This window comes from Brachyhypopomus gauderio, chromosome 21, assembly GCF_052324685.1.
Source record: "Brachyhypopomus gauderio isolate BG-103 chromosome 21, BGAUD_0.2, whole genome shotgun sequence".
Classification (NCBI taxonomy): Eukaryota; Metazoa; Chordata; class Actinopteri; order Gymnotiformes; family Hypopomidae; genus Brachyhypopomus; species Brachyhypopomus gauderio.
The window spans coordinates 10,050,825-10,063,776 of NC_135231.1; the positions used below are offsets into that span (position 1 = coordinate 10,050,825).

The following is a 12,952-nucleotide window of genomic DNA, read 5'->3' on the forward strand; positions in this document are numbered from 1 at the left end:
CTCTTCCTGTAAGATTGGTGGTTGACTGCAATACTACATTTCACCACATGAGGGTAGTATTGTCACACGTTTCTTTTTAAAATTGAGCGCTTGTTATTTTGACAGTGGCTAATGAGTTTGTTTAGACTAAATTACACTTCCAAGTGTAATTCTGAATTGACATTCAATTTAAATGTGTATGGCTGCTCCACACCAATATCTTAGTTTTTGGTTTATTTTGTCGTGGAAGTTCTCGGTCACAACCACCAGGGTCTCTGTAAGGATAGTTTTACGAGAGTGAGTGTCAGTGAAAGAAACACGAGCAGTTTCTGTGTAGTCACTAATCACTCTACTTTATTCATATTTCTCAGCTCTTTTTTATACGTTAAGTGTCGGATATCATGAGTGAGGAACATATGACATTTGAAAATTGCAGATACAATATTATGCATGATTCACTTCCCCAAAAATGTTCTAAGAGAGAAGGTCTCCATCACCCCTCCTTGTCCACTTTTGACTTATCGCCCCGTTAGCCACCGTCACACCTACCACATTCTTGATTGTTCGACCACAGGGTGGCCTAAAAACTTCCCTTTAGGATGTTAAATTTAATCCACGACCAGGCACTGACCCACCCTTAATAATTTCATCATTTCCAACACAATTCTCCCTTATTTGTACTTCCCAGTACAGAACATCAAAATTGTGTATTCTGTTAAAATGCTGTAAGCAATTTAAGATTACACGTTGCTATCTTGCAACTAAAATTAAAACGGGCCAAGACCAACGGACTTCACCCACAACAATTAGCATAAATAAATAGAAGATCTTCATCCATTTACGAGGGCGATAAAAGGCGTCAGACATACGTCATCAACTTGGTGACCTCTCATTAGTTCTTCACGTGCTTATTCTTTCAAATCCAAATGAAAAAAACAGCATTTTATTGGCACGGTGCACAAGCTGTTAATTGCCTGTTATTACATTTCCAATACACGGAAAGATTTTGGGAAACACTGTGTAGATGTAGCGTAGTGACGAAACATGACGTGATGAAAAATGTTTATTCATATTTGCATAGTGATTACCTTTTAACCAGGGTTGCCAACTTTTCAAGATCGCTTGGAGTGAGATTTGAACCTGGAGGAGGTGGCGAGTGTAAATTTTTGACGGGGGGGGGGGGGGGGGGGGGGTTGAATCATAGATATGGATCAGAGGTAAATAAACTAGATTTTTTTTCGGCGTGAGAAATCGGAAGTGTGGCGTGAGAGCGTGTGAAGACGGTCAAATGCGTGTTGGCAACCCTGCTTTTAACCCTTTCGTCAGTCAACCCTTCCATGTCCAGAGGGCATATTTTAAAATACTAAAATGTTTGTCTGCTATTAAACCGGAGTTATATAGTGAAAAATTGGGTGAAAAATTGCATAGACTTTATTGTAAAATAACTTGCTACTGAACACCTATAAGTTTTCATATAGTTAATATCAGTGCAGCCTGATCTGATGCCTGCAATGAGATGTTTAGAATTAATTAATTCTAAATTCTTCTAGTTTAGTATTAACTAGAAGAAACAGCTGTGGTGTGCCCTGATTCGTGTCACACCGTGTGATCTGTAAAATCTAATTTAGGTCTGTGAAGAAGCTAAGACGATCACTGTAGTATTTTGATCTGTGTGTGCAAACATTGCAGTCGCAATAGTAAATAGCTGTTTTCTGATTAATAGCCGCTAGAGGGCGCTGTTACAGCTTGGAATAAATCTAAGCCATAGCTCTACTTGTAGAACTCACTGTTACATGATATTGAATTTATAAATAGTGAATAGTAAATAAGATTTAGATTTATATAGTTTTGCAGTTTTGTATATTTGTATAGTTTTGTACTTTTATCTATCAAATAAATAAGTACCCAGGAAATAAAGTCTTATAAAGCAGTCAGTGACAGTGATAAAACTTTCACGCATATATGTGCCTTTTGTATATACGTGAATCGACACGCCTACCACATGTCTTATTTAGAGGACAAGTTTGCGGTTCTTTTCTAGATGTAGGTGACGTTTCCTCACCGTGAGATCCGAGGTCCAGCAGCACCGTCAGAACTCCACTCCGCGTTTTACTGCAGGCAGTGAGTCCCCATCCCACCAGTGTCCTCCTGGTTCTCCAGACCAGCGCGTGAGGAACTTCCTCTGGTGCTCAGAGCAAAGTGGATTCACAAGAGCGACACGGCTATCACAGACCACCGTACACTTCTCGTTTCCTTTCATTGCAGCAGGACTCGGCAGCGCACATAAGGATCCTTTAGTAGATGAAGTCCCACAGCTGTGGGACGGAGACACACGGCGCGCTTGCTGTAGGAGAAACTCCTAAAACTTTAAGTCTGTAAGTCGGGGACCTTGAGTCGCTTCACCTCGGCGTGCAGGACTCTCGCTGGGCTGCCAGGAAAATGGGGAGGCGGATTTGTATCCCAAAAGTCTTTGGACTTACCATCTCTTTGATACTTATTTCGCATCTCACGAATGTAAGTGAACGGTTGTCTTTATGACTGTGTTTTGTGAAGCGTTGACATCTCGCCATTTATTACCATTATCTGTGTCTAGTGTGCATGGGGGGCGATTAATGCAGCTTCTTCAGGTCATGTATGGACAGATTACTGGTGCATAATAGCCCCACAGCCCCTGTAATCTGGTGGACACTGGGGGGTAAGGGGGCAGAGAGTAGGGGGTAGGGGTAAGGGGGTAGGGAGTAGGGGGTAGGGGGTAAGGGGGTGTCCTGCACTGCGCGCACTCTTTAGGGCAGTGCGACACTGAGACATTCGGTCACTGAAAGTTTGGTCTGCGGACAACTTTGCCCGAGATGCATCTTGACTTCAGCAGGAGTGTTGCAAAGTGTTCCTGGCCTGATCTAAATTCGCCCACAGAAACGAGCTATTCATAGGAGGTCCGACTGGCGTTGGCATGCCTGTAAACCTCAGAGACTTTTAGTTCTTTAGTTCCGCAAAAGAAATCTGGAGGCTGCATGTTTGTTATGAACACGTAACGCATCTCAGAGTATTCACAGACCACCGAAGTGTCATCAGAAACCTTGAAATGTAACAAACGTAACGTTACCTAAGCCCGTTACTTTAACGTGTATTAACATTTATCACAGAATAGTCCATCTTGTTCTGATTAGTAATGGAGAGAAATCAACGATGACACTAGATGGGAACTCATTTATCACTGATGATGGTTCTCTGCCCCTCGGCTGGTCTCGTTTTACCCCCCTCACACACGCACACACACACACACACACACACACACACACACCCCCTCCCTGTCACCCGGTTTTGCTCTGGTCTAATAAAAACCCAGTGTACTGTTACTGGACCAGAAAACAAATGCGTTGGATTATCTGCAGTCGCGGTCGTGCAGTTGAGTCCAGTCGTAGGCCTACTGCTTTTCAGTGATTTGAAGAACTTGCGTTTTTAATACACAAAACATGAATCGTATTTTTTATCACAGGCTCAAACTTCTTTCCTGGTGCACAGTGCACATAACGGAACAACTCTGGCATGAAATTACAAATTACAAATCAGAACTTTTGATCTTTTTCGTAGTCAAGGTTCTGGATCCATTCTGTTTTGTTGTTTTTTGTGGCTAACTCTTACTTGTAACCTCCAATTTCAACTACACCTATTTAGTGATAATGGTGTCGTTATTGTAGGTTCCGACAGGCCCGCAGTGTGAATCTCCTCTGTGTAATCACCGAAAAGACAGAAATAAAGAACAATATCTTCCTGGTGTCCGGGCGGCTCTGACCTCCTGGGTTTTTGTTCGGGTAACGTGAGGCGCCTTGTTTAGTTTTACTGTTGTTTCAGGGACCACCAACACTGAGACAATGGCCTCTTAATTGGATTATACGGAAGCGCAGGCATCTGTTTTTCACATTATAAGACTGTTTTACTGCTTACAAGGCAGCTCATCTGATTCAATTGAGCTCTAGGGGCCCAGTTGCTACTGACATCGGGGATATCCAATCGGAATTTCAGGGTCACAGGTATCAATCAGCCCCAACAAAGCACCAGTAAAAGTAGTTTATTGCCTTTTAGTTTACTGGCACCATAATCAAGTGCCCCTCCTCCTGTTAACAGTCAGTAGCCTAATTTAATCTTCGCTATCCTTGACTGAACACAACTGATGGGCCAGTGGTGAATTTAAATGTCATGTTGATAATAAAAGTAATTAAAAATGTATGTATAAGGAAAATTGTTTAATGTATGGTGCCAACTGTACTTTTAATAGGAAGGGGAAAAGGCTGTACAATATTTTGACATCGCCTCAGATGTGTGAAATGCTAACTGAGAAACCGTTATGTTCCTTCAGTTTACAGGCATGAGTTAGTTGAAAGTCGAGTCATTAAATGGTGGTTTTCACTTGTCCTGGGACGTTGCGGTGGTAGGATTTGATCATGTAAGCGGGTGTTTGCTGTAGTAATGCAGCTCCAGACCGGGGCTGTGGTCCTTCACAAGCTCCACCTTTTTAGTTTACGCTCATGCACTAGTGGACCACGAGCTATGGTGGGCAGGATCCTCTGAACGCTGTTCATTTTTGGAATGTGGGCAGCTCTTCATGGTTCAGGGCTGTGAGGTGTGTGTGTGTGTGTGTGTGTGTGCGCGTGTGCTCTGTCCACTGGCATGCTGACATTAAAGGAGTAAGTATCTCAGCCTCACGGTAGCAGAGAAGAGTGTCTATCTTTAAGAGGATACAGCTTCACCAAACAGCCTGTGTAATGTGGCTTGGTTGTTGTGGTGGGGTGCTGGTAGATGCCTGAGGGAAAAATGTGTTTGTTCTACTCTTCTGATGTGATTACATTATGCTAATGTGTCAACTAAATGTCTTAATGTCTGGTTTATGCCTCTTGGACATACAGATGCCTGACTAGGCAGAGTGTCCCGGGCAAGAGGGATTCATCAGCCCTTCCAGCAAGAGAATGAGAGGTGTGACTCCACCCACAGCAGATACGCTGACCCCGCACTACTGTGGAGTGGTTTTACTGGGGTTTTACTGGGGTTTTACTGGGAGCACCCTTGCGGGTGGTGATGAGTGGCTTGTGAAATATGTGTTACCAGACCTTTCCCTGCCTGGAGTAATCCATCACACGAGGGGTTGCTGTTTCAAGCCTTGCTAGTATTTGCCGCGATGGGCCGTTTGAAGCGCACGCAGTTGGTCTGCTGCTGTCTGGCATCACCACAGTACCATCGGATGCTATTTCGGTGACTTTCCCAGGATAGCGTGCTGCAAACGTGCTCTGACTTCATCGGCGGCACACGGCGAGGGGCCCCGGTGGCTTGGCTTCCCGCGGTCATATGCAGCTTAGCGTCAGGGTGTAGTGACAGGCGAGTTTCTATTTTCTCATCCATTGCCATGGCTTCTTTGGGGTGTGGAGAGGGAGCCGGTCTGGTCTTTTCAGTTAGCTGCGTGGTCTTTTAAGTGCTGGAGTGTGGAGCCTGCCAAATATGGGCTCGCACTCCGTGTCTTTTAAAGGCTGGAAGATTAGCAGTGCTTTCAGACTTCGCTCGGTTTATATGTGCTGTTTGAGCTGCTCGTTTGCTTTGTGCAGTTTGAGTTGTGCGGTTTGAGTTGCAGCTTGAATGGTTGGCCATCGTGAGCTCCAATGATTTGCTGGTTTCTTGATTTTTATCTCTTTGTTTGCTTGATTGTATTTGAGCTTTGGTTTTGAGCACCAGTGGTGCCTGGGGCTTTGGGTGCGTACCAAGCCCGTGTGGTGGATAGGAGGGAGGGGCTGAGGGGGGCTTTGGGCTGTGGGTGGTTCCTTCAAAGGAAAGGGAGGTGTTGAGTGGAGGAGAGATGTATGCTTAGCAGACGCTGCCCAGCACAGACATGCTGGCACACATGGAAGGCAGTCAGCTCTGCGTTTGTTTGCACTGCAGTGAGGTGTGACCTCGGATTAGATTGAGGTCACGGAGGTTAACGGCTTCAGACTTGTTCTGGGCTGCGGCCGCACGTGGATTCCGCAGTCTGTGTGAGAAACGTGTTTGGCACAGATCTTTGTGTGTGTTCGCTGGGGTTCATACAAAGCCGTTTGGTTCAGTGTAAGTGAAGTGACCTGCGTGTGTAGAAGTTACACTAGGACATGCGTGATCAGTGCTCATTTCCTTTGCCCACGATGAGCTCCTTATAGTCCTTCCTGACGAATCTCCACATGTCCGAATCTCGATCGAATCTCCACATATGTACACACACTTGGGCCCAGTCTGCGTGACTCATGTGCCTGATTGTCGGAGAGGGTTAGAGTCCAAACACATCTGTCTCTCTGATGCTATTGTAGTGCCTGCACGTACATGCACAAGCTAGCTGAGTGGTGGTGCTTCCTGATGCAAAAGGACACACACACACACACACACACACACACACAGACACACACACACACCAGCTGCAGCAACCCCTTCCCAAAACTATGAGCCACCTCTTAGGAACACACACTGTCAACACTCATCATGTCAGAAACGCTCCCACGACAGAGAGGTTCAGGTCCATCAGTTCATCACAGCCAAAGAGGGGCTCCATCAGGAGTTCTGGTATTTACCAAAGTAGCAATGGAAAATTGTAGGCAAATTTTTACTATTAAATATAAAATATCGTATGTTTGATACCGAAATTGGCTGATTAGTCTAGGGATGCGTTTTTCCCCCAGAAAATACTTCAAAGCTTTTCAGTTGTTTTGTAGTTGCCTGTGTATTTGGTGACCTTTGGTCTTTGCTGCCCTTGTTTTCAGTCTGTGGAAGTGTGGTACGTTCACGCGGTCTGATCGTGACTGCACGGAGCGCGTTACTGAGTGAGGCTGTTTCAAACCCTGCGGCGGGGACCGGCGAGATCTTCTGCGCTCATCACAAACGCATTGTTCTCATCGTGACTCACGTTGCCCCGGTGCTCTGGCGCCGTTAAAGAATCTCCGAATTCCGTAACGCGGCGGCAAAGTTTGGCTTCTGTAATCTGGAGAACGGCGCTTTTGAAATTCCGCCGCCTTTTCAAAGGCGGCGCGGTGCAGAGATCACCCGTGCTGTTGGATTATCTGCGTCGCTTTCAGATGCTGCGAAGGCCGTGTGCAGCACAGCGCAGGTCTGGATAACGGCTCTTCGGCGAGAGGAAGACGACGGCGGCTCTTTCTGGGCGCTTTTAGGATCAGCGTGTATATCTGCCTCCTCGGCCGCGGGGGCGGGCGTAGAAAAGCCCCGTGCGCGCGCGCTCTTGTTCTAATCTAAGGCGAGTCTGTTCCTGCCCCGTATGAAAGGCCCGATATGCAGCCTGCAGCCGCCTCGCCTGCTCGTTCTCCCAGAGCGCTATTAAACCATTAACACTCCGCCGATCACAGCCCACAGAGCCAGTATAAAGGAATTTCTGTGCCTCCAGGTCGTAGTGTTTCACGGGGGAAAGGAGATAGCATCGCTATTAAAAAAAAGAGCTCGTGGACAGGTTTTCTCTCTTGTTCTCTCAATGTGTCTGTCTGGCACGCGAGGTTTTGTTGCATCTTTTTTCCACAGCTATCGTCAAGCCTCACCTTTAAACCCGGAGTGGTAAAAAAAACCCCCCCAAAATATTCAATCTTTGCTGGATTACATTCCGATATTGTTTTCCTTTGAGGTGGTTGTTTCCAGGACCGGTCATGGTTTGCCCTAAATCCCTCCTGCATTCCTCGGTGTTCTCCCTGCTGGGAACCACTCAAGTGAGTCTGGAGAAGGGGGCGGAGTCAGCTGAGAGTCTGGGGTGCATTAGCATATCAACGGACTCGTGCGCTTGGTGCCGGGCACCGCGGCCCTCTGTTGCCGCCGGCAACCTCTGCTTGTCCTTTGAAGGTGTGAGATGGTGCTTCCTGCTTTAGGCTGAAGGCGAGGGGAGGCGGTGTTTTCACATGCAAAAGGAGCAAATTGTAGGACTCCGGCAGTGGGTCCTGCCTTGGTGCTGGTGGGGGAAGGTGTCCCTGTCCACAGTGAGGTGTGTCCCAGCTTGTCTGAGTGCACACGCCTAGATTTTTTTTTGTTGAGTATGTTAGTGAGTAATTTGTTGCTACAGTGAACGTTATGTGTACCTATGTAGACGGCGGCGAGGCTGGAGGGCCTGTACGTGACCCTGGATGGTGGCGGAGACCTGGGGGCGCGTGAACCTGACGGGAGGTCTGGGTCGTCACGTGGCGGGTCTCACTGCACTGTTATGGCGGTCCACCCCGGTCAGCCCACGCGTCTGCTCCATCCGGCCCGGGAGCGACGAGGCAGGTCGGCCGGCCGAGTGACCCGCTCCGCACGCTTGCTCGGCGGGTCCAGGCCGAGCAGGAGGGTGGGGGGGGTGGGGGGGGGGCTCTGCAGGAGGTCTGCTGATTCATCATCCTGTTGGGAAAATGAAGGTTGAAACCATCTACGTGGGGGAGGGGAGCTTGTTTCCGTGCTATTTCCACAGGCTTCCTGTGGACCTTCGGGACTGGACAGTGCGGGTCAAGCTGGAAGGTTTTACTTCTCCTCTTCTAGCTCTTGTGTTGACTCTGAGATTCCAATCAGTCCATATCTTACACACTAACCTCAACATCCACTCCAATTCTGTTTAGCAGTCGGTCTGGATGAGGCAATGATTGGTGATTCAGTTGGCCAGTTTAAAGTAAACTATGAATGAACTCAACTGGAGTAAGTAATGAAGCGAGGGCAGTGGATAAAAAGGACTGAAGAGACTTTTGTAGTGTCCTGCACTCTGTGCGGTGGCAAGCATGCACCCAGCTCTACGCGCTGACGCAAGACATGTTCAGACTGGAAAGGATTCATTTGTTGAGGAACCACCTGCTCTTGAAACTGCCAACACTGTATCCCACACCACAAGCTTCGCTGAGCTCACACGGCTTATTTAGATTTCCATGACAAAAAAAAAAAAAATGAATTCATCTATGGACAGCTGCAATATTTTCCGTGTAGGATCTTTTTTTCCCCCCCTGCTACAAAGTGCAAGTCTCTCTGTTCAAACCAAGTTGTCTCATGGAAAAAAGCCCTCACCTGAAGCCTTAGATCAACAGCCACTGAGTTAACGTCCGTTCTGATGAGAGCGGACCCTGCTGAACCAAGCTGTGTTTTGGCCTTAGCCCACAAATAAGCCTTTGCCCATTTTCCACTGGTATGCCTGAACTTTCGCTAGTTGAAAGGCAGCTTGACTAGAGTCGATAGAGGAAAGCCTTGTGGTTTTCTGGAAGACTGCATTACTAAGGCAAGGCTAGACTGGACCCTGAGATTCACCACTATCTGTAGTTCACCACTACCACGTTCAATAACCTGGAACTTGTTGTGGACTTCAGTGGAAGTGGGTTTTGCTGTCTCTCTCATTCTCTCTCCCCCCCCAAAAAAAACTAACACTGATGACTAAGTTAATAAACTGAATACCGCAATGAAGATGCAATTTGCCAAAACCAGCCTAAAGTAAATATTTCTTTAACACGTGTGTGTGTGTGTGTGTGTGTGTGTGTGTGTGTGTGTGTGTGTGTGTGAGGTGTTGGCATGAGATAGCTGGGTTCACGTCCATGATAAAAAAGGAATGTGAATCCTGTGTGTGTGTGTGTGTGTGTGTGTGTGTGTGTGTGTGTGTGTGCGTGTGTGCGAGCACGTGTGTGTGTGTGTGCATGTTTGTGATATAATTGGTATTGCTGTCTGTTTCTCGAGGGCACGATTATGAAGGAGATTTTTTGCCATGTCTATAATACATGCCATGATTATACTGGAACCTAAAAATGATGCTTGCAAAAATGGATCATTAAAATGTTAACGAGAACACTGATAAAAATGTGGGAGTTGCGTTTAACGGCTGCCTGGCGTATAGAAGTCCGCTTGGAGTTTCTCCGGCTTGTGAAAGAGCTGAAATTTTTGTGGCTTCCAGACTAAAAGTGTCTGTGTGCAATTTTGTCCCCACCCACACCCCATCCTGCCTGGGCCGAGCGGAGTAGCGCTTTCGCTTGTCTGGTTCCATCCCTGCACGGCTGAGCAGTTCCTCCGCATCGGACACGATGAGACGGACACGTGGACATCTCTGGGTAGTCTCGGCTGAACGCCTTTTCATGTGTAGGCCCCGGTTTTTGGGAACTCGGGGAACCCTGACTGCACCTTCCAGAACCTGATGTGATGGTAACGTCAGGATAGTATCTTCATTATGGTTCCATGTGAAATATTAGCATCATTATTTTATCTGATTTTAAAAGGCAACCGTACCCAACATAGAACTGAACCAGAGCTCACTAATCACCTTGGCGTTCGCTTTGTACCCATCTAAAACTTGGCCAGCTAGAGCTGTTATCCTTTTGAAACGGCTAGTTAAACAATCTTTTGAAGGCTGATTTAGGGCATGGCTGGAAGACCCGGAGAAGAAGAAGGATCTCGTGTCCTGCTGAGATGCTGCTATGGTCAAGAGTGCACCAGGGTCGAGGGCTGGGACCGAGATGCCGGGCACAGACAAATTCCTTGGCGAGGGCGCGGAACCCGCCCCTGGACACACAACTAAACCCTGGCCTGGTGTATTGTGGGGGTTCCCTAGATCTCGGGAACCTGCAGAGTGGAGGCTTAGAGGACTAATGGGGTGAGGGCTTTGTTTGCCCGTGTTTGTTCGCTGGTCTTGGCAGTCCCCTTGGCTTGTGTTTCTTCTCACTCTGTGGAATTCCCGGGATAGTGTCAAAGTGACGTGCACTCCTCTTATTGGTGCTCCCATGGAGAAGGAGGAGTCAGCACGCAGTAGCAGAACAAGCATTAGGGCGACACGGGTCCTGCTCTCGGTTTGACAGCACTTAGAACACTTTCCTAGGTCAGTTGTAAAACCCAACTCGCACTAATTGCACATGCTAATTGGTTGACGTGTTGGCTCAGCTGATCCATCGGTCTACAGGAGTAGTCCTGACAGACAGAGGACGGTTACAGGTGTGTTCCACATACTGGCCCCACCCCGCACACCTGGCCCAGCTGGGGCCAGACCTCCTGTCTTGGACCAGGCGATCTGTTCTTTGTGATCTCACACGGCTGTGCTGGAACCTGTACGCACCTGTAATTACACATGTAAAGAAATTAGATGCTTCACGTCTGCTTCCTGGGAAGGGGTGGAGTTTCTGTCTCATTTGTTCCAATCCTCTGGTGCAAAGACGTCAAAGTGGGGGCGTGGCTCTTTACAGACACGCCTTCAAATTATACCTTACAGAATACTCTAAAGGCAGGTGACTGTAAGATATCACTGTGGTGAATTATTTGACAACTGAGTTCAGTGACCGCGGGGTCCACTGTTTTACTTTCAACAGAAATATGCCTTCGTTCAGATGTCTGAAGATATAACTCTTGGGCCATAAATACCTGCCTGACTGTACTTCCTTAGGTCTCCTCCCAATGTTGATTTATTACAAACAGTTATTTCACTTATTGTTGACGTTATTGTTCCCTGCTACATTCTTAAGGAGTTGTTTGTTTTAGACTCGGAAGTGAAAGGCAGTAAGTGGTAAGTGAGTGTTTAATTTTAGTCTGTGTTTGCGAGGTTTTTTGTCTGGCTGGATCTAGAAGGTGTGGTACAGTCTGGAGGAATTCCGTCCTAAACCAGGAACAAGGGAACTGTAGAACGGGGTATAATATGGTACATTATAATTAATGGTACATTTATGATACATTACAATTGTGGTGATGGGGTGATTAAAACACAGATATAAACATATAAACATTATTTTGCATAGTACAGAACACAAGGATGATGACTTCTAATGAAATAATGTAGTCATAAAAAGAACAATTATTATTTTTAATAAAAATATATATTTTTAGTTTTATCAATTTGTTTATTAGGGTTTTGACAATCTTGTACAAATACAAACAGAAAACAGACCCCCCCTTCCAAAAATAAAATAAGTAAACAATAATAAATAAATAAATAAATAAATAAATAAATAAGAATTAATTATTATGATTATTATTCTTATTATTATTATTCATAAAGATATGTGCTGTTTTCTTTACATGTACCATGTACAACAAGGCAGAATACAAGAACATGAATCTTTCATCTCTGGTTAGATTCAGTGGTATACACATGCCAACTTGACACAGCTGTTAGTTCTCAGACTAGGACTTAATTAAATCTGGCTGGACGTCAGCCAGATATTAAATATTTTCTGTCAACCTGCTGTATTTATATAGAGTTTCATATAGTTCCCCCTACCATGCAGGTAAAGGTTTTAAATAGAGATCTGTATGACTCAATAGTGCTGCTAATAGAACCGGACCTAGTATGGTTTACCCAGATGTTTAAAACCATCTTTAGATATTACATAATTGTTTGGGATAGCAGCTTAATGAACCACATATAAGCACATTTGATTTGACCTCCTGTCTATGATGACATTCAAAATGTGCTGCACCTGCTATGTATAAAACTACTACTAAAGCTACTGAAATGCCCAAGCTACTAAAATGCAGCGTGATTTTCACAGGCAAGCATGTTTGAAAGGATTGTTTAAAAAGTGTTTTCACATGTAACTGTTCACTGTGACTTTGGAGTAGATTACCTATGAATTGCAGACATTCAAAATGATGTACAATGTAGAAACATCCTCTAGAAAATTCCCCCTGTTGACCTTGGACAAGTGGCGAGACTGAGTCAGTGTTTATCTCTGGAAGCGCAGCTTTTTCCCGCTTTTCATTCGTGCCCTGACCTCTGATCCAACACACACAGGGCCCACTTCAAAATACACGTCCTACCAACGCCACTTAACAGACGGCCCGTGTTCACGGGAATTGTTCGGGGGATGAAGATGTTTATCCTTCATGTTAAATGCGCGACTGTTATGACAACGGCAGCCAAAGATCACAGAGCGAAGGCCCTGGCGCCGTCTCCTCGGGCCCCTGTCCTCATGTCAGTGGGACTGAAATGCAGTATGTGGTTCTGAGTCCTGGGGAATGTGTGAGGGACTTCTTCGCCCAGGACTCGGAA

General features: G+C 46.1%; 1 protein-coding gene across 13 annotated transcripts in view; it reads left to right on the top strand.

Moving 5' to 3' along the window:
• The first annotated feature begins 2,041 nt into the window (after window positions 1-2,041).
• hspg2 (heparan sulfate proteoglycan 2) overlaps window positions 2,042-12,952 on the top strand; it is a 78,393-nt gene continuing 67,482 nt past the window's right edge. For 8 of the 13 annotated variants that reach the window (XM_076983860.1, XM_076983854.1, XM_076983863.1 and 5 more), the window contains exon 1: window positions 2,043-2,493. In XM_076983860.1, the coding sequence (XP_076839975.1) occupies window positions 2,419-2,493 (75 nt within the window). In that variant the 5' untranslated portion in view covers window positions 2,043-2,418. Of the gene's footprint in view, window positions 2,494-12,952 lie in introns of all 13 variants that reach the window. The other 5 variants (XM_076983853.1, XM_076983857.1, XM_076983855.1 and 2 more) reach the window with 2 other exon arrangements.